Source organism: Candoia aspera, chromosome 2 (assembly GCF_035149785.1).
Source record: "Candoia aspera isolate rCanAsp1 chromosome 2, rCanAsp1.hap2, whole genome shotgun sequence".
In the NCBI taxonomy this organism is placed as follows: domain Eukaryota; kingdom Metazoa; phylum Chordata; class Lepidosauria; order Squamata; family Boidae; genus Candoia; species Candoia aspera.
The window spans coordinates 135,068,044-135,094,650 of NC_086154.1; the positions used below are offsets into that span (position 1 = coordinate 135,068,044).

General features: G+C 45.1%; 1 protein-coding gene across 1 annotated transcript in view; it reads right to left on the bottom strand.

Moving 5' to 3' along the window:
* Window positions 1-4,647: 4,647 nt before the first annotated feature.
* FAIM2 (Fas apoptotic inhibitory molecule 2) overlaps window positions 4,648-26,607 on the bottom strand; it is a 49,383-nt gene continuing 27,423 nt past the window's right edge. The window contains exons 7-12 of the mRNA XM_063293764.1: window positions 25,885-25,924; window positions 25,182-25,219; window positions 22,636-22,723; window positions 21,383-21,478; window positions 17,573-17,626; window positions 4,648-6,217 (exon numbers count right to left, since the gene is read on the bottom strand). Coding sequence (XP_063149834.1) covers window positions 6,068-6,217; window positions 17,573-17,626; window positions 21,383-21,478; window positions 22,636-22,723; window positions 25,182-25,219; window positions 25,885-25,924 — 466 coding nt within the window. The 3' untranslated portion in view covers window positions 4,648-6,067. The remainder of the gene's footprint in view (window positions 6,218-17,572; window positions 17,627-21,382; window positions 21,479-22,635; window positions 22,724-25,181; window positions 25,220-25,884; window positions 25,925-26,607) is intronic.

The following is a 26,607-nucleotide window of genomic DNA, read 5'->3' on the forward strand; positions in this document are numbered from 1 at the left end:
TTAAACACTTAAATACTACTAAGTATGTACTATGGAACTGGAAAAAAGAATGGGCAAATCACTTTTTTGCAGCCTACCAAACAGTTTCCTGCCAATTTGAGACAGGAAACTCTCCACAACTACAAGTGTAAGCCGTAAGGTGTCTTAACATGGCTGAGAAAGAAAATCCCAGATTCCCCCATCTTCTAGAAATCTCCAGAAATCCTGACCCTGCCCATTTGGTTTTATTCCCCACACACTGCATTACCTCGCCATCAAAAACAAAAGGGAGGGAGGGAGGAAGGAAATGTGACCTCAGTCCATCAAAAAGTTGCCACCTTCTAACATGGAACATCATCATGGCCCCATCTCCAGGCCAGGGGTGATTAATCTGCCCTAGGGCCAGTATAGCATAGTGGCTAAGGGGCTGAACCGAGAACAGAAGTATCCTACTCAGCCATGCAACTCCAGCCGCTGTTTCTCTGCTCAGCCCACTTCACAGAGTAACTGTTGTATGCATAAAATGAGGGTTGACTCCCACTGATGCCACTTTGAGCATCCTAGGGAAAAAAACACAGCATAAAAATGTAAGAATTGTTGGGGTAGAGATGCACCCCAAGATGTGTATGCAATTTTGCGCAGACTCTTCAAAAAACAAATGTGCAAACTGAGGGAAAAGCAGGAGGAACAGCTCACTCTCAAGGAAATGCAAAACAGTAAGCGATCTGTTCCACTTGACAGTGCAACTCACCAACCTCAATAAGGTTCTTACCAGTATCTAAAGCCACTTTTAAAATGCACAACCCTTTTCTCCACAGAAATTGTCAAAAGTCCTTCCTTTTCTTAAACCTTGATTTCCTACCCGTGAGCTTGATTGGATGACCTCAGATGCTGGGCTTAAATGAAAGAAAGGTTAGCCTTCTCAGACACTGAAACCAAAGCTGTCCTTCTGTAACCATAGCCCTTTGTGTCCTAAGCATCAAGTCACACATTCACCAAAAAAAAAAAAAAAAACCCTGAGGTTTTGCAAGTTTTGACTTGGGATTTTTGTAAAGCTCTGAGGGGAAGCTGCAGAATATTATACCTCCCATTTTAAAACAGAATTGAGCCATAAACCCCTCTTGGTGTGGATGAAACTTCAGAAATGTTCAGTATTTAAAATATCTCTGGGATTAAATGTAAAAAAGACAAAATACTGTATATTAGCTGAATGGGTACGTTTAAGCTGGCTTCCAAGAGACGTAGATATTCCTTGTTGATTGTTGATCATGTGCTGCTGTCAGTTGATTATGTACCATCAAGTTGGTGTCAATTCTTAGCAACCACATAAGCAGACCTTCTCCGGAATAAACCGTTGTGGTAATGCACATTTTTATGCTGAAGGGCTCTTTCCACATTCTCTGGCTGAGTGCTTTTGGATCTCCAGTTGCTTAGACATCTCCAGTCTTTTGAGTACTACCAAACATCTAGTAAAGCATAGAGCCTGAAGAACAGGTTCAATGACCACGATGTCCAGCAAAAGTGGGATGGCTTTGAGAATAATGTGTGCTTGGAGGGGCATTTGATGTACTAAATCTGAAAATTGTTACCTTTCAAGAACCCTTTCAAATAAGTTCAAATATCAGATAACACTAGCAGGTTCACAACATATATTTGCACAATTGTTTAATTTGTTGCCAGGTCTGTTTCATTAAAAGGTACAATCCAACATTTAAAAAGCCTCTTTCAAATATTCCCTCCTACCTATAAACATGACCTAGGATTGAATTCTGTAAAAAAAAAAAAGGGTGGGACAATACAGAAGCAAGCAGCCTCCTTCTCAGCAGTTGAGACTACCAGTAGATATAAGCTCCAAACTAATGGCACAATGGTGGCATTCTGTTGATTTAATCCTCTACCAAGAAATAGTTTCCTTGGAGGAGGGCCACAGCTCCTAAATCAAGGTTAGGCAACCTACTCCTCTCCAGAAGCTTTGAACTAGGTTCTCTTGGCTGGGGCTGATGGAACTGAAACACCAGACATGACGATGGGGACCAGTCCTATGTTGTTCATGGCAATCCATTCCAACCTGACTTTCAAGGCAGCTTCCCCAATCTTGTGTCCTCCAGATGTGCTCAGATTACAACATGCAGGATTCCTAGCCAACTTCTCTAGAAAGCCTCAGGTGGCGAAAGGTTGTTCTAGGGGCTTGGCGGCAAAATTTGGCTGGAGGATATGGGATGAGCATTTGGAACAGCAGATGTGCCCCTCGCCTTTCTCTTGCTCCCACAATGTTAGTTGATTTTTACATCCCACAGCAAGGTGTCACACTTGCTGGGACTTCATTCATTCATTCATTTAATAAATCACATTGTTAATTATAGCCTAACATTTGAGAATCACGTCGTAAAGGCAAGTAGACTTGGGTATATACAGAGTTCTTCACTCCTGAACAGCCTCTCACACTGAATATGAAGGAGTTTTGTATCCATGGCAGAACATCAATGTGGACCATTTCTCCCATCCCTAAACTGGCTGTGCTTATTTGTTTTCACAAGTCACATTGCTTCCTCTCTTTCTTCTGGAGGTGCTTTTGATCTTCTACCTTCCATCCTGGCTTTGAAACTTAAAAGTATGTTACACAAATTGGGTGGAAAAGAAAAAAATGGCAAAAGATACTTTGTTGGTACGTGCATGGGAATTTTTCCTTCTGCCCCGATGTGGCATTAACTGGCAAATTGCGTGATGTACAAGGACTGCACAGAGGCAGGGGTGCTTGGAAAGCAGCTGCAACAGGGCAAGGCTCAGGACAGGACAGCTTGGCCCTTGCTGGTGAGATCCCCCCCCCCTTTCTTCATGGGCCAGAATTGCCACAGACTGCCCAGTGACGCATTCTCCTCTCCATTCTCAGGGAGATCTCAGATAAACCACCCCTATCAGCTGGAAACATCACCTTTTAAATAATAGTTTCAGGCTGCTGGTCTTAGCCTTCAGCCCACAGTAAGAAAATAACTGGTTGGTTTCCAAATGGGGAACATTAAGAGCCAAACGGAGATGGAAAGATACTCTGGTACTCCCTTGAGTTCATTTGGGCTGTAGCCCGGAGACATGCAGAGGTTGGAGGTGGCACGTAAAGTAAGTCATCTCTCTGCCCTTCCAAACTGGGATCGCCCTCTGGTCAGCAATAAAAGTCCTCATCCCTCTGCTCTAACGACTCCTGGTCACAATTACTCTTTTTTGCTAAAGGCTCTTTGGAGACCAGGACAAGACCTTCAGCTCTTCAGTCCAACTGCCCAACACCTCACAGCGACAATTTACTTCAACATATTTTAATTGAAATTTGGGTGGGGATTGCCAATTGCTGACCTCAGCTCTGGTAGCTCCTACAGTTGTAGTTCCCTGAGCTTCCAGGTCATGCCACAGAGGTGCCAGGGCAGGATTTTTCTAGAGCAGAGAGCATTGGCATGCTTCCTTAGTTGGCATGAAAAGCTCCAATGGAGACCACAAAGACGAGCTCTTTCCAGTCTTGAAATCAGCCTGCAAGTTGCGCAGGGTGGGGCTAGCCGAAGCCCCATAATGTGTCTGCATAGCACAAGGACCTGATGCACTCAAGCAGTGCAACCAAAGGAATACATTAACCTGAGACAGAATGTACTGCTGGAATAACTGAGCAACCTGGGAACACAATATGCTGGGAATGCTGGGAAAGCTAAGCAGGTTTCTGACTGAACACGGCTTGTGTGGCAGAGTGCTGGGGAGGCCTGTCTCACATGTGCAGAGATCCTGGGAGGGTAAAGAGGACATTCTAAAAAGAAAAGCAGAGACCAGCGAGTAAATCAAGAAATAGGAACAGCATCATCCAATACATTGCCCCTATCTGCAGATCCAGGCTGGTAAAGGAGTCCTGGGTTCAGCTGTTTCGCAACCACGTGGTTCCCGTGCTGATATCCCAGCCCACAAGGGACACCAAGCATCATTGACATAAAATCATTTAAAGTAATCTTATTGCACCTGGTGCTCTCCAGACTCATGGGACACCAATGTCCATCCTGTCCCAGTTGGGGAGGATGGGAGTCCAGGTAAACACACCTCAAAGGCTCCAAATTGGGCAAGACTGCTTTAAAAGCTCATTGGAACGTGCACCCAAACCAAGGCCAAATACCAGCACTGTCATTTAGCCAGCAGATATTTGGGGTGGGGGGTGGGAGGGGGTGACCCATGGCAGACTGCAGAGGGAGTCCATTTTTTCCCAGCCCATTTACTTCCAATTTCAGCAGTCTTCCTACATCCCAGGGATGAGCCATCTGAACTGTAGTGCCAAAATGTGTCAATAAAGCAGAGATATGTAGCAGCATGATTTGATTTTGTTTTTTAAAAAAGCAAGCATTCTAAGCCACCTCTACACTTAGAACACTTATTTTACCATTTTTTTAAAAAGCACTCCCAAGAAGGGGAGCAAACTTTTTGACAAATGATGTCATTGCACCATGCTATTCCCTGGGGACCTTCTTTAAAAAAAAATAATAAAGTACAGTCCTAAGTTCTTAAAAAGGCTGTTTGCTGCTGCCATGGTCATTCAACATCTGTCAGCACAGATAGCAGGATCACTTCAAGCAACAATTTGCAAGTATATTTTTAGGCCTGGATGATTACAGGAAGTAGAAAATAGAAAAAAGTGGCTCTGAGCCGTTGCACAGGACAAGTAGCAAGATTCTTTTTAATGGACAAAAGTGATCAGGGTTACAAAACTGTTTTATAGGAGAGGCAAGGTTGCCATTTATGCTCCTTCATCTTCTAAAGGGTTATTGGGAGTGTACAAAGTTATCAGGGTCTCTTAAGGAGAACAAATAAAACCTTTTTAGAAATCCTCTTTAGATTTTGTTATGGATGATATGTATGAAGGTGCCATGTTTTGGCAGGGCACTCTCCTTCTATAAAGCCTGACCGATACCCACTCACAAAATAATGGGATAATAGGTAAGTGCTCAAATCAACAACAGTTCTCTGTTCGCTGATTGCCTTGTCTCCTTCTGAGCTCTGATAAACTCCTGGAAAGATCTCGCCTGCACTACCACCAATGCCCCAAGAAAATGATGATTGGGTGGGGGAAGAGCAAGGACAGGGGAACACATGGTTTAGGAGAAGCACATGGGTAAGTAAAGGATGGCTTCCACTGGTGATTGGGTCCAGGGCATTGCTCCAACATGGTTAAGCTAAGGTGTCTGCTAAGCAAGACCACCAAGATCATTTTTATGAGTTCACATTCCCCTCCTTCTAGCCCAGAATTAGAGCTGAAACAAAAATATGCAAAAGGACTGAACATTTTTTTTAAAGATATCCTCAACTAGAAATTGAGAAATTAAATGGAAAGGCCAGATAAAATGATTTCATTTTGTGTGCCTCAACTATCTAGCCAAAAGGAAGGCCCCTAACAGAGTACCACCAAGAAAGTAAAGCAGATAAAATCATATTATCCGGTTGGATGGAAAAGTGTCTGAGAACCATACATAATCCTCTCAACAATTTGTGGGGGCAGAAATAAGAGGTTACACAATATACAGACTGGGATTGTGCCAGAACTTAAACTCTGAAATTTGAAACAATCCACATTATACCAAATGAACTTCACATAGATTTTCTGTAGTTTTAACAACTTGCTCACTTTGGATATGACAGACTTAAATTTCTGACTAACCCCTTTCTTCATCTGTTTCAGCTCTAGGTTAAAAGCAATCGTATTTCTTTTTTTCCTTCAGTGCTCTTTCCAGTACTGCGACACTAATTTCAATGTACATATTGAAAGCAGTTATGGAAGCAAGGGAAGGCCTAGCATATATACCAGTGTACTCTAACAGCGTGTGTATATAAATATATGTGCGCGTGCACACCCACACACACCTACTGTACATTCACACAGGCTGCAGAGGGAGCTCAAGTAGACCAGTGGGTGAGCAGATGCTCACTTGATGCAATGGAGCTTGCTAAAGGGCCAGAGAGGTTACTTCTCTTTCCTCCCTCCTTTCTTACTTGTTGTGTTATTATAAATCTCTCTCTCTCTCTCAATATATTTCTGTTTTATCAGGCACAGGGCCTAGAGGCTCAGCCAAGCTCATTCTCGACTGGTCCCAAAGATCTGCAGGAGGAAAGAAAATATGTAGATGATGTCCAGGTAAATGTTGAGGGCTCCAAAAATGTATTCCTCTGGACTCATGGCATAGCGACGATTCCCCATCAGGAGCTGGGTATCGAAGGCCAGGAACTAAGGAGAGAAAAGCAAACAGGGACAGTGATTAACAATGCAATCTTTAGGTGTCAAAGGACTTGGAAAGGGAAAATAGTAAGGTTGCTGGTTCCCCAGTCCCAAATTCCATAATCTAATTAGGAAGAAAAGAGTTGGCAAAAATGTCTGAAAAGGTGTCTACATAGCCTATAGTCTCGGGTATAGATGTTCTCAGATATATCTCTTGGAAGTGCAGCTAGATTCACGTCCATGAATATTCAGCTTCTCCCGCCCAGCTCTGCTGTTCAGTCTGAAAGCTCCCTTGTCTTGGATATGCACCAGTCATGGTGCATGGTTTGGTTTTGATTTAGCTTGTTGTGTGAGCCCAGCCACTATGGCCTGTTTTGACAAACCACAGTAAAAATAAGCCAGCTCAATATGAAAGATTCCCCTGAAGGCCAGGAGGAGCAGGACAAATCTACTGGACTGGGGTGGTTCCTTTTTCATGTTCTTGACGTCAACTGGAGTTCCAGTGCATTCAAGGATTGAGCAAGAACATGAAAAAGGAACCACCCCAGTCCAGTAGATTTGTCCTGCTCCTCCTGGCCTTCAGGGGAATCTTTCATATTGAGCTGGCTTATTTTTACTGTGGTTTGTCAAAACAAGCCATAGTGGCTGGGCTCACACAACAAGCTAAATCAAAACCAAACCATGCACCATGACTGGTGCACATTCATTGGCAGGATGGAATTTAATCATCAAAATAAGAAAATTGGGGAGGTTATTCATTAGATTTAGATCCCAACTTTTCTTTGGGGTCCTAGCTGGCTGTTCTTCGATTTTTCCTTACAATACGCCCATGAGGTAGGTTTGTTGTTGTTGCTGTTTATTCGTTTAGTCGCTTCCAACTCTTCGTGACTTCATGGACCAGCCCACGCCAGAGCTTCCTGTCGGTCGTCAACACCCCCAGCTCCCCCAGGGACGAGTCCGTCACCTCTAGAATATCATCCATCCACCTTGCCCTTGGTCGGCCCCTCTTCCTTTTGCCTTCCACTCTCCCTAGCATCAACATCTTCTCCAGGGTGTCCTGTCTTCTCATTATGTGGCCAAAGTATTTCAGTTTGGCCTTTAATATCGTTCCCTCAAGTGAGCAGTCTGGCTTAATTTCCTGGAGGATGGACTGGTTTGATCTTCTTGCAGTCCAAGGCACTCTCAGAATTTTCCTCCAACACCACAGTTCAAAAGCATCGATCTTCCTTCTCTCAGCCTTCCTTATGGTCCAGCTCTCGCAGCCATATGTTACTACGGGGAACACCATTGCTTTAACTATGCGGACCTTTGTTCTCAGTGTGATGTCTCTGCTCTTAACTATTTTATCGAGATTTGTCATTGCTCTTCTCCCAAGGATTAAGCGTCTTCTGATTTCCTGACTGCAGTCAGCATCTGCAGTAATCTTTGCACCTAGGAATACAAAGTTTTCACTGCTTCTACATTTTCTCCCTCTTTTTGCCAGTTATCAATCAAGCTGGTTGCCATAATCTTGGTTTTTTTGAGGTTTAGCTGCAAGCCAGCTTTTGCACTTCCTTCTTTCACCTTCATCATAAGGCTCCTCAGTTCCTCTTCACTTTCAGCCATCAAAGTGGTATCATCTGCATATCTGAGATTGTTAATGTTTCTTCCACAGATTTTAACTCCAGCCTTGGATTCCTCAAGCCCAGCATGTTGCATGTTGTGTTCTGCATACAAGTTGAATAGGTAGGGTGAGAGTATACAGCCCTGCCATACTCCTTTCCCAGTCTTAAACCAGTCCGTTGTTCCGTGGTCTGTTCTTACTGTCGCTACCTGGTCGTTATACAGATTCTTCAGGAGGCATACAAGATGACTTGGTATCCCCATACCACTAAGAACTTGCCACAATTTGTTATGGTCCACACAGTCAAAGGCTTTAGAATAGTCAATAAAACAGAAACAGATGTTTTTCTGAAACTCCCTGGCTTTTTCCATTATCCAGCAGATATTGGCAATTTGGTCTCTAGTTCCTCTGCCTTTTCTAAACCCAGCTTGTACATCTGGCAATTCTCGCTCCATGAACTGCTGAAGTCTACCTTGCAGGATCTTGAGCATTACCTTACTGGCATGTGAAATGAGTGCCACTGTTCGATAGTTTGAACATTCTTTAGTGTTTCCCTTTTTTGGTATGGGAATATAAGTTGATTTTTTCCAGTCTGATGGCCATTCTTGTGTTTTCCAAATTTGCTGGCATATAGCATGCATTACCTTGACAGCATCATCTTGCAAGATTTTGAACAGTTCAGCTGGGATGCCGTCGTCTCCTGCTGCCTTGTTATTAGCAATGCTTCTTAAGGCCCACTCAACCTCACCCTTCAGGATGTCTGGCTCTAGCTCACTGACCACACCATCAAAGCTATCCCCGATATTGTTATCCTTCCTATACAGGTCTTCCGTATATTCTTGCCACCTTTTCTTGATCTCTTCTTCTTCTGATAGGTCCTTGCCATCTTTGTTTTTGATCATACCCATTTTGGCCTGGAATTTACCTCCGATGTTTCTAATTTTCTGGAAGAGGTCTCTTGTCCTTCCTATTCTATTGTCTTCTTCCACTTCCGCGCATTGCTTGGTTAAAAATAATTCCTTATCTCTTCTGGCTAACCTCTGGAATTTTGCATTTAATTGGGCATATCTCCCCCTATCACTGTTGCCTTTTGCTTTCCTTCTTTCTTGGGCTACTTCTAGTGTCTCAGCAGACAACCACTTTGCCTTCTTGGTTTTCTCTTTCTTTGGGATGTATTTTGTTGCCGCCTCCTGAACAATGCTGCCAACTTCTGTCCAGAGTTCTTCCGGGACCCTATCTACTAAGTCCAGTCCCTTAAATCTATTCTTCACCTCCACTGCATATTCCTTAGGAATATTAGTGAGCTCATATCTCCATAGTTGAAGGTCTCCTTTTCTTTTCCAATAGTTTGCAAGAGAAGTGGCATAAAGGCTGGCTGAGGAAGATTCTTCTCTGGCCTAGATTAAAATTCAAGCTAGAAATGAATCTGTGGGTTATAATATTCTTCATATTATTGTCACATCCATACAAGCCTTGTGAAATGGTGCTTCCAGCTCCACAACTACAAGTGAAGTGATATTAGTCACAGAACACTTAGATGTCCTAAATTTGAGACTTGCTCCCACCCTTTTTTTTTTTTTTTGGTGCCTTCAAGTCTGTGGACTCCTGGCAACTGCCTGGAGAAGTCCCTGCAGTTTTCTTGGCAAGATTGCAGCAGTGGCTTGCCCTTGCCTCCTTCCCAGGGCCGAGAGAGAGTGACTGGCCCAAAGTCACCCAGCTGGCTTCATGGCTAAGACAGGACTAGAACTCACGGTCTCCCCTTTTCTAGCCTGGTGCCTTAACCACTACACCGAACTGCCCCTCCCTAACTCCTGCAAAAACATGCCCCGGCAAAATGTTTTTTCTGCTGCTTCCCACTCGTTACTGATTCATCACAACCAATAAGTGAGACAGCCTTAAGCTGTCCCAATGTCAAAATTGTATTTCAACATCATTCCAACGCCAACCCAGGGGAACCTCAAGCTAATTTCCTAATGCTGCTGTTGTTGTTATTATTATTTTCCATCCGTATTCCTTTGCGTCATGATTGCTTCCTAAAAGGTCCATTAAAAAAGACACAGACGCTAATTTAAAGAAATCAGGTTCTGGGTTTATTAATAGTATAGTGCATGCCTAGTTAAAGCTGAGAGTGGAGGGAGCGTGCTGGTGCGGGGTTTAAATAGCCCGCGCCGGTCAGTGCCCCTTCCTCATTGGTTATGCAATCCCCGAACCCCGGATGTCTCGTTCGCTGGTGGGTGAGGGGTCGCGAGGCTTCTGCCGGTGCTCCGGGCGTCTGCGTAATCTTCCTCCTCCGGCCGGTGATGGCTTATCGCTGGGTGATAATCTTCGGCGATTCTTTGGAGAGTCCCGTGTGTGCTTTGGATCGGGTGTTGCCGGTGTCAGCCTTTGTTACCAGGTATCGTTTGATGGGATCTTTACTTAAAGTCGTTATGTCGTTGCCGGAGTTTTTATGCTTTTGTTTTGTTAGTCATTTACGTGTCCTTTGCCCCATTTCCCTGCATTGTTGTGAGTGTCGTTGTGCTGACGCAATCAGTGCAACGGCGCTCATGACATGCCGCCCCCCTTTCGCATGGTTAACCCGTGAGTTTGTTGGGGTAAGCCATGTGAAATGCGCGAATCAGGTCCGGGGCCTGGACGTGTCGGGCGGCAACCCATTCCGGGTGGGGAAAGTGTTTCCACTTCACCAGGTAGTGTAGGGTGCCCTTCCTCTGGCATGAATCGAGTACCTCTTTTACCTCAAAGTGTTGTTGCCCGTCTATCATCACCGGGGGGGGGGGGGGGCGTGCTTGGATGCCATCGGGAGGGGCTTGCCAGTTTTAGAAGGCTACAGTGAAAAACCGGGTGAAGTCTCTTTAATTTGTGTGGCAGGTCTAGGCGTATTGTGACCGGGTTAACTATTTGTGTTACCCGGAATGGCCCAATGTACTTGGGGCCCAATTTCTTCGAGGGTTGGGGTGATTTTATGAATTTTGTAGAGAGATAGACCATATCTCCTACCTGGAATGTCGGTTGCTGCCGCCGGTGCTTGTCTGCCTGTTCTTTGTAGGCTGATTGTGCGTCTTTCAGCGCCGCTATGATTACTGGCCATGATTCAGCTATCTTCTGTCCCCAGTCACCTGCGCTCATTGGGGCCGGGGGCTGCGGTAGCTCCGGGATCGGGATGAATTCGCGGCCCGATACCACCTCGAATGGGGTTTTCCCCATGCTCGTGTGAATGGCGTTATTGTAAGCGACTTCTGCGAACAGGAGGAGATCCACCCAGTCGTCCTGGTGGTAATTTATGTACGAGCGGAGGAATTGTTCGAGCGTGGCGTTTAGGACCTCCGTGGCGCCGTCCGTCTGGGGATGCCAGGCCATGGATAGGGCTTGTCGGGTCCCAATGAGTTTTAAAAAGGCCCGCCAGAACTTTGAGGTGAATTGTGTCCCTCTGTCACTCACCACACGTACAGGACATCCGTGTAACCTGTACACGTGTACTAGGAAGAGTTTGGCCAGCTGCTGGGCGGACGGGATCGCTGCGCAGGGGATGAAGTGCGCCTGTTTCGAAAAGTAGTCTTTCACCACCCAAATGGCTGTTTTCTTTTGGCTGGGTGGTAGATCGACTATAAAATCCATGGAGATCTCCTCCCATGGCCAGGAGGGCTCCGCCACCGCTTGTAGCAGTCCCGGTGGCTTTCCCGGTGTCCGTTTGGCCATCGCGCACACTGGGCAGGATGCCACATATGCCTTGACGTCCCGTCTCAGGGAGGGCCACCAGAACTGTCTACGTGTTAGATGTAGCATCTTTAGAAATCCGAAGTGTCCCGCCTGCTTGCTGTCGTGAGATCTTTTGAGGATCTCCCGGCGCTGTGCTTCCGGGACTTATAGTCTGCCTTCCCCCCATGCTAAGTCGTGCTCCATTGTTACCTTGTTGGGGTTGGCTAGGAGCCAGGGGTCGGATTTGAGAGCGGTGGTGAGGTCTGCGCGTATCCCCCCTGGTAGCTGCGGCCGGCGCCGTCTGTTGGCTGGTTGGTTTGCCGTCGGTTGCGTCGTGGGGGTGGTCTGTCTCCGTGCACTGCTCCTGATGGTTGCTGCCATTCCCAGCTGGGAGGCAGATAGTACCGTCCCTACCATGTCTGGGATGGGCTCCTCGTCTTGGGGCAGTCTGGAGAGGGCATCAGCCAGGAAGTTCTTCTTGCCCGGTATGAACTTCAATTGGAATTTAAACCGGCTGAAGAACTGAGCCCATCTCACCTGTTTAGGGCTGAGGCATCTGGGCATTCGCAGGGCCTCTAGGTTCCGGTGGTCCGTCCAAACCTCAAACGGGTGGGTGGCCCCCTCCAGTAGGTGCCTCCACGTTTCCAGTGCTGTTTTCACCGCGAACGCCTCCTTCTCCCATACGTGCCAGCGCCTTTCTGTCTCTGAGAATTTTTTCGACAGGTAGGCGCATGGCTTTAGGATTCCTGTGGGGTCTTTTTGCAGCAGTATGGCCCCCAGGGAGAAGTCGGAGGCATCGGCTTGGACCACGAATGGCCGTTCTGGGTCCGGGTGTGCGAGGATTGGCTCCATTGTGAACAGCGCTTTCAGCTTGTCAAATGCTGCCTGACAGGCAGGCGTCCAATTTAGTAGCGCCCCTGGGTTCTTGACCCGCCTTGTTTCTCCGACCCCTTTCATTTTGAGTAGGTCTGTTAGGGGTAGGGCTGTCTCCGCGAACCCCCTGGCGAAGGACCTGTAAAAGTTCGCAAAGCCGAGGAAGCTTTGTAACTGGCGCCTGTTGCGTGGGCGTTCCCAGTTCAGAACTGCCTCAACTTTTGCGGGGTCCATTTCCACGCCTTCTCCAGAGATCCGGTAACCTAGGTAGTCCAAGCGTGCTTTATGGAACTCGCACTTGGACAATTTGGTGTAGAGTTTAGCCCTCCTTAGTTTGTCGAGGACTTGTCTGACCAGCCGTTCGTGTTCTTCCTGGGTCTTCGTGTAGATGAGGATGTCGTTGATGTACACTAGCACCCCTTTGAGTAGGTGTTCATGTAGCACCTCGTTTATGAGTTGCATGAACACCCCCGGGGCCCGCTAGCCCAAATGGCAGTACCTTGTATTGAAAGGCGCCGAGGGGACAGTTGAAGGCTGTTTTCCACTCGTCCCCCGCCTTGATTCGGATTCTGTAGTACGCCTCGCGGAGGTCGAGTTTGGAGAATACTCGCCCCGTTGACAGGTGGGCGAGCATGTCTTTTACGAGGGGCAGGGGGTATTTATTGGAGAGGGATGCGGCATTGAGTCGGTAAAAAGCCGTAGGGTGCCGTCCTTTTTTTCTCTGAAAAGGACGGGTGCTCCGACGGGCAAGTTCACCGGCTCTATGAAACCTCTGGCCAGGTTTTTGTCGAGGAACTCTCGGAGGGTTGCCAGCTCCTTCTGGATCATGGGGTATATCTTTGGTTTGGGTAAGGGGACGTCAGGGAGTAGTTCAATTGTACAGTCCGTCTTGTGGGGGGGGGTAGTTGGTCCGCCTCCTCCTCTCCGAAGACCTCTGCGAAATCGGCATACTGCTCCAGTAGCTCTTCTGGGGTTGGGTCGGTGTTTTGGGCGACCGCCTCCGCCCTCCCCACTGTCGGGGTGGGTATCGTCTTCGGTGCTGGAGCTCGGTATGTGCTATCGCTGAATTGGATGGTTCATTTCCTCCAGTCTATGCGTGGGTTGTCTTTTGCTAGCCACGGTATGCCCAGCACTATGATGGGTTTCCCTATTTGGGTCACCACAAAGGAGATCTGTTCATTGTGGGTGCCCATTTTGAGGGAGACTGTCTCGGTCCGCTGGGTGGCTGGTCTCCCCCCCGCTGTTGAGCCGTCCAATTGGTGGAACGCCAGCGGTTCGGGGAGAGGTCGGCACGGCAGGGTGAGTTTTGCCACAAGGTCCAGATGGATCAGGTTCCTTGAGCACCCAGAGTCCACTAGTGCTTCAGCTGTGGTGGCTCTGGGGCCGTAGGTGAGCCTGGCGGTCCCTGTTAGGATGTAGTTGTCCTTGCTCTTGCTGTGGCTCTTGCGCCCCTTTTGTACCACCTGCCCCGCGGCGCGGTTTAGTGCAGGTGGGGAGCGTTTCCCGCCGGCTGCTCCTGGGCCCCGCTGTCGTCCCCCATGAGGTAAGCATCCTCTTCCTCGTCAAGGGCGGCTGCCGCTTCTGTCAGGCGCCGGGGTGGGGGGGGTATTCGGGCTTGCGCAGCAGTTTTGTTGCTGGTTTGGGTGTGCGGTCTGGCACTCTGTTTGCGGTGCACTCTGCCACTCTGTGCCCAAACTTACCGCATTTTGCACACGGCTCTCGCCTGAATCTGTGCAGTTGGCTCGTTTGCCAAGTTGTGCCGGATTGAGGTCTCGGGTTTGGTGGTGCTTTGTCTTCTGCCGTTGTCATTAGGAACGTGCGATGTGCATGTTCCGCTTTGCCCGCTAAGCAGATCCATCCCTGCAGCGAAGCTGGGTCATCCCGGTATAGTGCCCATTGTAGCACTTCTCGGTTGAGGCCCCGTTTGAAGATGTCAATTAGGGTAGCCTCGGACCACTCATCGATTTTCCCTGCGAGGGTTTTAAAATCCAGGGCATAATCGGCTACTGTTCTCTTGCCCTGTTTCAGTGCTTGCAGTGCGCACTTAGCCCTCTCTTTCACCAGCAGGTCTTCGAAATGGTACCTCAGCGCGGCGATGAAGTTGTGGAAGTTTGCTAGGGCGGGGGAGTTGGAGTCGTACATCTGTACGTACCAGTCCGCCGCCCTGTCTTGCAGTTTGATGGCTACCGCCGAGATTTTCTCCCCTTCGGAGTCAAAGTATTGTCCGTAGCGGGCCATGTATTACCTGGCGTTGATAATGAAGAAAGATAGCTTCGTGGGGTTCCCATCGAAGGTTGCTGAAAAGTCTCTTGGGAACCTTACAAGCTGTGGGTCTCCCCCCCATGTATTTTGCCACATGGCCCCCCCCCCGGCATGGGTGCACCCGTCGCCGCGACTGGCTTCCGAGTTTGGCCCCTTCCGCTCAGGGTCTGGTTTGGGGTGGGTCCCGGCGTTGGCGTCGGCTTATAGTGTTCGTTGTTTACTAGGGACTGTAGCATGGCTGTCAGGTCCCATAGTTGGGCTTCCATGGCTGTGAGCCTGGCTTGCGTGTCTCTGTCCGCTGCCTGCACTGTTGTCAGGAATGGGCCGGTCGGCGTTTCGGGGTAGGTGAGCCTCCAATCGGGGTAGGGTAGGTCCATCTGGTAGTCTACCCTGTCGGCCCAGTAACAGCGTGGTTGGCCTGCACCCACGTCCTCTGTTGCGCTTCCGGTGACTGGGCTGGCACTCCATGCCTGGAACTGGGGTGCGTTGTGGACCAGGAGGGTCCCCAGGGCTTCTATGGGGGTCGTCGTCTCCGGCCGTCATCGGGTCACCTCTGCCGCTTGTCGGCTGCCTTGTCCATCGGGGTTGCGGGTCACCGGCTCCATCGGGTTCCCCGGTCTTGCCTCTCGCCGTCTGGTTCCTCCCGCGGTGCGTTTCCGTCCGGTGGGGCTTGGCGAGGTTGATTTTTATGACTCTCAGCTTTCTGTCAGGCTCTGCCTGCTACTAAACAAGACACAGACGCTAATTTAAAGAAATCAGGTTCTGGGTTTATTAACAGTATAGTGCATGCCTAGTTAAAGCTGAGAGTGGAGGGAGCGCGCCGGTGCGGGGTTTAAATAGCCCGCGCCAGTCAGCGCCCCTTCCTCATTGGTTATGCAATCCCCGAACCCCGGATGTCTCGTTCGCTGGTGGGTGAGGGGTCGCGAGGCTTCTGCCGGTGCTCCGGGCGTCTGCGTAATCTTCCTCCTCCGGCCGGTGATGGCTTATCGCTGGGTGATAATCTTCGGCGATTCTTTGGAGAGTCCCGTGTGTGCTTTGGATCGGGTGTTGCCGGTGTCAGCCTTTGTTACCAGGTATCGTTTGATGGGATCTTTACTTAAAGTCGTTATGTCGTTGCCGGAGTTTTTATGCTTTTGTTTTGTTAGTCATTTACGTGTCCTTTGCCCCATTTCCCTGCATTGTTGTGAGTGTCGTTGTGCTGACGCAATCAGTGCAACGGTACTCATGACAGGACCCACCATTCGTATTTGTGGTTTAGTGACATAAGCAGTCCTGGGTTATCAAAAGTGCAAAGTGCCACGATCAGAAAGCAAAGGGAACAGCCTTTCATTGTTTGGAATTGGAAGTGGTGAGTTGGCTTATTCCAATATTGTTAACAAGATTACAGAAACAGACCTGATAACCTTGTTGGCTTAGGGATTGGCCCATTTAGCATAGGTTGGCCTATATATTTGTATATCTTTCCTACCACTGGGTACCTGCGAAAGAACAAGATTCAGAGGTCCCAGAATCAGTGAGCAGAGATGAAAGATAGATCGGGGGGGGGGGGGGTGAGGGGTAGGGCCAAAAAGAAGAAAACCTTTAGGTAGCTCATGATCACAGAAAAATGATCACAAAATCTCTCTGTTCCTCACACAGAGAGATTTTTCAGGAACTCTGGTAAAAGGAAAGATAAATGTTCTAGCCCACAGAAGGTGTGTATCTCAGATAAGGAGGGTATTTTCATTCACATCAGAGGGATTACTGAACAAAGAGACAAGACTGCTAACTGTTGAGCTGAAAACTCTGCGGACCCAGCAGGCTGAGTCCATCCTTAGAATATAGCAGTGGACAGGGAAACAGTTCATGAAAGAGGACCTGATTGGAGACCAACCTACAACATTTCCACTGCGCCTCTGCCTTTTTCTTTGGTCCGTGTCCATATTGCAACTCTCAGCATAGCAGAGCCCAGAATACGGAAGGGGCAAAGTCTATGCAGCACATCTTCCACCATGAATGTACTTGTAAAACTCAGCCAACCATTGCTGTAATACAAGTGTGTGGCCCACAAGCCTCTAGCATGTGCCTTAAAGAAAAAATGTTGATGGCTTTATTGAGACCATTCATTCATCCACCTGGCAACAGACCACATTTCTGGTTGTTTTGCACTGGTGTAGAAATCCAAACAATAAAAAATGACCAGGTTGTTTAACAAAAAATTCTGGGAGAGATTGGCTTTTCTTCATTATGGGGATAAAAATCATGCTGACCATACTTTCCATCCACAGATTCTTACCTTGGGACCAACGTGCTTGAAACTGATTACCGAAAGATGTATACTTTCCATGGTCCCCTTGCCTATGGCACACTGTAGACTACATTGTTTTAGTTTTCCTTGGCCTGCAGATTTCTGGATGCTTTAGTCTGCTTTGGATTCTTAAACTGAAGCATTGCATTGTCCAAAGGCTTCATCTTCCATTTAAAGGCAGATACACTTGAGGAATGATGCTTGCCCATTTGGTAAATATTTTACTGAATTTCTATAAGATTACTGTAATATCATAAAAGGGACAGACAGGTCTCTCTACTTTAACCCAAATGCGGGCAACCTTCAGCCCTAGGGATATAGAATGCCCCAAGTCACATTTTTTCAGCTGCCAGAGGCTCTCTGACAGCACCACCAGATTAGTTTCCCATCACTTTGAAGAGCTAATATGTGGCAACTATACTGAACACCAAAATAGGCTTCATGGAGTTAAAAAAAAATACCCCCAGCCCCTACATGACAACCCATCCAAAACAGAACATCCTGGTCTATGTGCATGATGGGACTCCACCCACTTTGCATCATCACCAAGCCCACATTCACCCCTTGGTGCCCCTCCCTCTGTGAAACGGCTATTGAAAGGACTCTTGCCTGAGCCTAGACAATGCAAGCAATGCTGACTTACCATTGTAAATACAATTGCACCCAGTACAGCATAAACGGCCTGTAGCCATGGCACCTACAGAGAGAGAGACAGAGCATTGGGGTCAACCTAATAAGGCAGGAAGTAATGTAATCTATATGAGGACAGGAACACCCAACTGTCTGTTGAAAGAAGGGAGGTTCAGCTGACTCTCAAATCTGTTTTTACCCAGAATAGAAATGTTTCCAGAAGGAAAAGAACCAAGTGAGCATAATGATAGATAGTCTTGTGGGTGGAAAATCAGTGGGTGGAAAATGCAGGGAAGCAGATTCCAGCTACACCTAAGAAGCTCCCAATGGTAGGAGTTGTTCATTTGTGGGACTGGAGGCTTCTTCCTGAAATGGCTGCAAAGCGCTCCTTCACCAGCACAGCAAACATGGTTAGGGAAGCTGTGGGTCGTCCTGCACTGGATATCCTGCATTTAGTAAGGGGTTGAGACTAGATGACCCTGAAGGCACCATCATCTTTCTATTCATTCAGCCATTCTGTCTCTTGCAGGAAGTTCACTCATCTGTTGGGACATTCTTACGGACTTGTGTGCCTGCAGAACTGTGTTGGTGGCCTTCTCATTTAAGCAAATGGAGCAAATGAAGGCTAAATCTTTAGGCATCCAGTTCCTACTATTTCCATCAGTGTGTGTGTGTGTCTGTGAGTATCTACAGTATGTGTAATTAAGGAGCAAGATTTCTTTGCTTTCATATAGTGAGACTAATTAAAAAGCACCACTGAATTCACCTTGGGCCTGAATAATTCAGAAATGTGAGCAGTATTACTCTCCCATATTTGCTCCTGTTAATATTTAAGATGAATGTATGACTGGAATGTGTTATATATTTTTACATAGCTGATAACATCTCATTTGTACATTATTGGGCCTCATGTAGATGACGGAAGCATGCATTCCCCTGAGTCAGATTTTGAATAGTTATCTCCTTTTATAATTACCATGCTCAAATGTGTGTGTGTGTGTGTGCACGCGCGCATTGGGAAACTCTTTTGTTGCTTACTATAGGGATAATAAGAAGAGGATCGACATGGATCACATGGTAAATCTTTTATCAGCTTGTTGCATTAGCAGGTGGTAATTGTAAATGGGGGATCACAGGACTGAAGCACCCCTATATAAAAATTTTCCCAGCAAGATTTATTTATTAATTAATTTAAGGTCAACAATCAAAGCAAAAAAGGCCTTGCAACCTTTTCTGCAAGTAGAAATCACGTTAAGGAAGAGGACAATTTTCTCTGAGTCAAGCTAGTTCGCTGCATCTCATTTCAACCTTTCTCAATCTCCGTTCCTGGCCTACTGTTCATCACCATGTGATCCACTGTAACTAACTTCAGGACATGATATGCTCTACTGTGCAGGCTTGGCCTAAGTTACAGTTGTGATTAGGACAAACGAGGAGATTGTTCTTTTAACACAAGAAGGTGCTGAAAGCCATTTGGAGAGGATGGAATATGAAACACAACTCTTTTCACACTCTAGATTCTGTAACAATCATGTTGGGGTCTTACTTTCTTCAACTCCCATCTTCAACATTCCAGGCAAGCAAGCAAATGCATTTTCATATGGACAATTTTTGTTTTCTTATTAGCCTTACCTGTCAGGGATTTAGGCAAATTAAGATACCCAGGGGTCCAAGGTTCATCTGAGTGAATGGATCAGAGGGATCAGATCCTCTGAGGACCAAGCTAAAGCTACTGCTAACCCCCAACTTTTATGCTGGCTTCCCGTTCCCTCCGAGGTGCTCTGCTTCTCAGTAGATTCACATGTTTTGATTCTACCCAAAGAACAGCAAAACCGACCACATTTAATGACTTGGATATGGCGAAAAGGGTTGGTAACAGCTAAATAATCCATCAGTGTTATTTTTTAAATGGACGTCTCTGGGGAGGAGAAGAATATGTTGTTTCTCACAGAACCCTAAAACCCCAGCAATGAAGTAACCTCTTTCTCCCATACTCTGTCAGAAGCCTATGTTGCTTTTAGGTAATAGTGAACATTAGAAAGTCATCCCACTGCAAATGGTGTCTTCTGCTATTTCAGACTGATAGTAACAGAAGTATGTGAGTGGAAGTTCAAAACGGTTTTCCAGAGGGAAACAATTAGCTGTGCCACATGATTCCAGCCAACAAGGCTAATGGAAAGCCCAGCCCAGCTGTAAATCGAGCAAACAAAGCACGTCTACAATGATCAAAGGGGACCTCACCACATAGGCCAACACAACACAGGCCTATGCTCCCTGTTGGGTCAACATTTCCCAGTATCTCACAGGCTCCTGTGATAACAAGTGGTAGAATGCAAAGTTTGTTGTTGGGATGGAGAGATTCTAAGCTTCCTCCCTGCCTCCACTCCACCCCATTTCTTTCCCTCTCTGTCACAATGAATAATTGCCCCATGAGCAACTCAACACTAAACACAACCCAGTGACAAAACTTTCTGCTGCCAGAGTGATAGCAAGACCTGAACCACAGGGAACTATATGGCAAAAGAAATGAGATAAGGCTCAGGAGGAAATTACCGAGTGAGAGAACTTAGAAAAGAGAGTGAAAACATGCATCAAGCTGTGTAAACTAGTTCTGATACCAGGCAATTAGCAGCCCACTGACCAGATTCCACAGGCAGTGGAACAAAAGATCAGCAGAAGATAACTGACATTGTGTTGTTTTTTAATCCTCACCCTCACCTCGGAAACAACGCACTCCCAAAATTCTTTACCACATCCACATGATAGCTGCCCCTTCCCCTTTGGACTGACAGTCTGTCCAAACCTGCTACGTTACACCAGCTGTGCCAGCAGTTGTGGTGAAAGCGAACATTTAAAAAATAGAGGAGAAAAATAAATCAAATCTAAAGCGGATCCCCACCCAACATCCCCCCTAAGAAACTCAGAGAATTTCTTCTGGTCTTGGAGACGGTTGATGAAACTGAACCTTCAATTTTTTTTTTTCAGTCACCAAATTGAACAGAGAATTTTAAGAGCCTATTTGCGCAAGCACTCCATGGGGTTTTTTGGTCTGCATAAGATGGAAAGTCCAAATGGTGCCCATCAGGAGCTGCATGGGATTCTAATTAACGTGAGAAATGATGTTTGCAGAGTTTTCTTTTTAGCCATTTGCACACTCATATTCCAAGCATTTTGTAAGCACATGTAAAAATTGGCTTTAAGTTGCTCTCCATAGTAGATTCTGATTCTTGCAGTTTAACAATCTTTGTCAAGGAAAAGAAACCTGTGGTTGTCCGCAATGTTATTGAATAATAACTCCTAGCAACTCTAATCCATGGCTACAGGGCGTTTAGTTCAGCAACATCACAAGGTCCATAGATTTCCCATCCCTAGTCTTATCACCTCCCCACCCTCTCACCCCCCAAAAATGACATGTTGTACATCTTGCTGCACAGTTACAGTTCCCTTGGGATCTCTAGAGCATTTAACCCTTCTCAGAGTCTGCCTGAGCTTTTATACCAAGAAAGCTCTTTTGGCCAGGTGAGACTGGCTAGTGACAAAGCAAAAAGGCAATCATTTCCCTTCCAAAATTCTAGGCGGGCTCACATTCTTGAACCATGTCTGCTTTCCAAGGATCTTTCTGTAGTCCGATTGGTGAAGGTAGTACAGATACAATGGAAAACTAATAGAGAGGAGAAAATTAAGATGGTGTTTTTGGCATCTAACTAAATTGCATAACTGGGCAAAGGTAGATAGTCCTGCACCTCACCTTCTACTGGATGTGGCAAAATAACACTTGGAAGGATGCAAATGTGGACTTGGTTGACAAAAACATGAAACTTACATAATGGAAAGGAAGCATAATTGCCAGTATGATCCCACTAAACAGCAGCACCATCAGCATCACAAAGAGCACCCCCTGGCAAGATGTAAAGTCATACTGTGGGAGAAAACAAGAGATCATTAACGTAAGCTGGATGGATGAATTTGAAACCCCCCTAGCTCCTCGATAGCCTAATTGATGCCCACATCTGCCTTTCCCACCTTAGTATTTACCAGATGCATCGAACCTGCCCTCTTAAAGGGCCATTGGAGTTGATATCCAATGGATCTTCAGGTCACAAGATTGAGGGGGCTCCCATAAATGAATAGTAATGTTCCCAGATGTTTACTACTTCATTTGGTACCCATATGTGACCCACCACCACCCTTCTCCATTTTATACCCTTTATTATATATTCCCTGAACTTACTATATATTATCTTTGACACATGCAAGTTCCCTTCTGTGGTATCTATAAACTCCAGTACACCCCTCAATACCAATGATGGGGCAAATTCATAAAGAGGAAGGAAGTCAAGAGAGCCTGTCAATGCAGCATGAACTCAGCCCTTCCAAACAATAGGAACCTTTTGACTTGCAATGTGGTAGGGGCAAAAGATTCTCCCAAATTATTCCGCTACACTTTGCTTTCCTTGCAGTTCCTACCTGATAAAGTCCTTCTGAGTGAGTGATGATGACTGTAGGGTGTTTTTTTAAAACCCGCCATACTGATTGAAGAGGACTTTTTGGCAATAAAAAATAGCAATGATTTTTCTCCATCTGAAAAGTTGCCAAATAACTTGATTGTCAGAGGGAAAAAAATAATGTTAATTTCCTAGCTGGCAATACTTGATCCAATTCTCAAATTTGGGGCGGGGGAAGAGAGAGAAGCAAGGCTAATTCCAAGGAAACTTTGTTCTTCAAGACAACCCCTACCTGCATGACAAGAGGTGCAATATAAGTCGGTTCCTTTGCTCAATGATGGAAACTCTAGAGCAGTGTTTGTCAACCTCAGCAAGTTTAAGAGGTGTGGACTTCAACTTCCAGAACACCCCATGCTGGCTGGGGTATTCTGGGAGTTGAAGTCCACACCTCTTAAACTTGCTGAGGTGGACAAACACTGCTCTAGAGTGAAAGCCTGCTTCTGCTAAGACTGCAGATAACTCAATCAAAAAAATGCTTGTCTGCTAACTTTAACCAAGAAAAACGTCTCTGCTTATGTATGGGAGGATGAAATGAGGAAGCCTCAGCTACATTAGAAATGCATTTGTGCACCTTGGTCTGGAAGCTAAATATGGTGACAGAGAGGCAAACCAAAGCTGTAATTCCCAGGCAGAGGAGGACGGACTTGGTGTTGTAGTAGCTGCAAAAGGAGAAACGACATGACACTGTTGAGCAGAATCAAGCAGCAAATGTCAGAGACATCACAAGAAAGTCTGTTTGGAATTTATTAATTTGTCTCTGGATCGGTTTGTTAAACATTGGCAATGTGTTGGCCAATTTCCACTTTTGGGGTTGTAGAGAACAATCTCTGGGACTTTTTTCTAATTGACTGTCCATTAATCCCAGCAAGAAAAATTCTGGTTTCAGTTGAATGTTGATCTTTAAAATTCTTTGTATCATCATATGTATTTGAACCCAGAAATTTCTGGCTTTTTTAGCAGTCCACCAGGCATGATAAAATGACCCTTCATGTTGTCTACATTTCCAACATAAATCTGAAGTACCTTTATACATTCTAGACAATTTTTCTGGACTCATATACCAACAGTACATCATTTTAAAAAAATTCTCTTTTATGTTATAACATAATGTAAATTTCAATCCTTTTAACCTTTTAAGCTTTTGTTTTCCTTTGCAACAGCAGCAAAGCTTGCTGGGTAGGTAGGGGCGGCACAGTAGTTCTCACTCTGTTCAGTTCTCTGGGATGCAGTACTTGAATGACAGCTTTGTTTGTTGCTCCTCACAGCCCATTTGCTCTCCTCACCCACCCACCCACCCACCCTGGTTGGCCATTCGATAAATTACAGAACAATGGAAATCCATGACGTTGCCCTACAGGAGATTGTTACAGCAGAAACAAAGGGAGGGTTGTACAATACCCAAACCAGAGACAGATTGAAAAGGAAGATTCTTTCTAGCATCTTCCCTCTTCCCACCCCCAATCTATTCATTTCTGGGCAGAATTAGAGCTACTGTACAGCAGTTTCACACTGTCAGCCTGCTCTTGGTTCCCCAAAATTATGTCTTTCCAGGGAAGTAAAAAACTGGGACAATCTTTCTGTTACCACCTCTTTTCTACTCATTATAGCCCTTCCTTATGTGCAGTGTGAGGCTATAAACTATAAATTATAAATTCAGTCGGGTAGATGTTCTGCTCATTGGCTATGTCAATCATTTTCATTTTTTACAAAATTGATCTATATAAACCATCTAGGAATGTTGTGGGTGCCTTGGCACCATGGTGATGATCTCTGTTCTCAACCATTTGGCCCCAGAAACAAACCTAATCATATGTACCAGTTTCTAATAGACAGACTGAGCAGTTTTATTTAGCTGTTAGTAAACTAACAGTACAATGATATACATGTTTACCCAAAAAAGTCCTATAATTTAGTAGAGTTATGAATAACTTGTTAAAGTAATTTCAATTTATAAAACAATTTTACAGTTACGATTTCAAATAGCAAGAAAAATTAACAGAAGAAAAATAAAAATAACCACTGTAATATTTTCCTTTTCCTTTCAGCTGAGGGGAAATGCTCTTAATCTTAAAGCTTTGGCCAACCGATATCAAATTATGAGTGCCTTTATTGAGAATTAAAAATGAGAGTTTAATAAATAAGTATAGAATTAGTATTTGGGGCTTTATTATTAGTTTTTCTATCTGACTAGCTTCTGTGCAAGCCAGAAAAGGATTCCACATTAGGAGAAAATGGGTGAGCTTGACTGCAATTCTGTCCCAATCACTTACTGTACTCTTTTAATAGATTGTCTTCCCTACCTGCCAAACAACTACAGTTCATTTGAACTGCAGTCTAACTTTCTTTTCTTGAAATGGAAAAAACATTGGGATAAAATACTGTGGGAAGAGGGTGGGCTTAGTTCTGAAAACAGAGTATCATGTCGTGATATGTCTATAAAAAAATCCTGCGTCGATTAGAGAAGAAACAATATCTACATTTATGGCTGACTGGAAACCCCTCATAGACTTTTTGCACAAAACGGAAAAAAAATCACTTATGAGTTGTGGTTTTGATTAGAAAAAAAACCTGGATAATAGAAAAAAGTGAAGAATTTTTTTGTAACCATAGTACTTATATTTGCTGCAAAAGAAATTGGAAGTTTCTTCTTCCTATTTCTTTTCTCTCCTTCTGCATTTTTCTTTCCTTTTCCTTTTTCCTTTCTTTCTTTGCTCCTTTTACTCTTTATTAGTTTGTGTTAATTTTTATGTTCTTTGTAAAACTTTTAATAAAATGTATTAAATATATATTAAAATCCTGTGTCAATACTACTACATACCAGCTAGATTAAATAAATTTTATCACTTTCCTTAATGTTGTAGATACAATGCAAATGCTGCTCAGCCCTGTTGGGAAAAGGTGGTTGATTGATATATAGTTGATTACTGGATACAGATTTGGGCTACAGTTGGGGAACTGAAAAATTATAGTTTGAGAAAATCTAGAAATCAAAATCAAGTTATATGTTTGATGTATGGCTCGATTTTCAGAGGTAGTGATTACAGAAAAATTGCCAGAGAGAAATATAAGCACAGAAAGAGAGAGCAAGTTATTCAGATGCCTAGTATGGGGACTTACCTGGAGAGCATTCCTGTCAGGTAGGCCATGGACAGAGTCTGTGAAAATAAAGATCTTTAGTTACTACAGAAGCAAAAGCTGGAGGCTAAGAAGAAAAAATGATGTAAAACCATAAGGATATCATTCTTTGAGCCTACCCAAGGCAACATTCACAACTAAGCTGGAAGACCACATTCTATGGTCTACCATATTCCATAACCATCCATTTTCTATTGTTTGTCTCCTATTGGAAAAATAAGGGAAGAGAGTAAATGACTTTTTGGGCAAAGGAGAGGTCTTCCTAAGAGGCTATCATGCTGTAGCTGGACTTGTGACACATGAGTTGTGCATAACTGGGTAATTACTAAAGTTAATGAAGGTGTTACATAGACACCTTAGATAGAATAGTTACATGCAGGCCAGGTTCACAATAGTGAGGATGAAACTCCTGCTATTCCTGTTAATTTTTCCTATACTATTGATGCTCTCAGTTCATCTGCAACACCAATGAGGAGCAGGAATCTGGAATCTTCAGAAGTTGACAATACATCCCTTATTGATCCATTGGATGGTTGTCATTGACAGTGCACGCCATAATTACTGGTGGTTGGAAATAGATGGACAATAATTCTTTAGCCTTTTGAATTTACAGATTAGGGGGGAGGTGTGCTGTAAAACTCCCCCATGGCTGAACAACAGTCCCAGCAGTGACTGTGCTACTTACAAAGATGCTGAGGAGGATCAGGTTCCATGGGAAGTACCTCCTGTGAATTCAATGAAAGGAAGCCAAGTGAACTTGGTTATCCAAAGTGCATCACCATGAAAGGAAAGTTGTATATCATTAACTTGCATAATAAGATCATTAAAGAACAACACAGCAATTAGAACAATCAGGCCACAGCAAGTACAATTTTGCAGGAACTCTAGTACATAAAAAAGCTTGATATTAAGGCACCAGCTTCACTTGAATTACAGTTAAGCCTACGGTGCAGGAGTTAGTGGGTGAAACATTTTTATGGCATGAAAATTAACCATCACCTCCTAATAGTTGCAGATGGAGCTGAGCCACCATTAAAGGGGCAGTTGCAGCTGATTGAAAAGCTAGCCAGCCCAATTTGGATAAAATATAGCCAACATATTAAGGTATTGAGATGTATCAGTCCTTTCAACCAAGGGAATCAGGTGAATGAGAACTTTCTCTTTTCTGTCTAAGCTATTGTATAACAGATAATGTAATTTATTTATTTATACACAAACACAGAGTAGAGAATTTTCCCCATCATGAAATGCCAAGGCAAAGCACTGAAATATGGGAAATGTCTTTTGATGCAACTGAAAGACAGAATCTGAGCTAGTCATGTTAATTATCTGAAGCTGTTCTTGTTTTTTCCTTGTTTTTCCTTCCAGAATTTTTCCTTCTTTCACCCACTTTTTCCCCGTCCCAGAT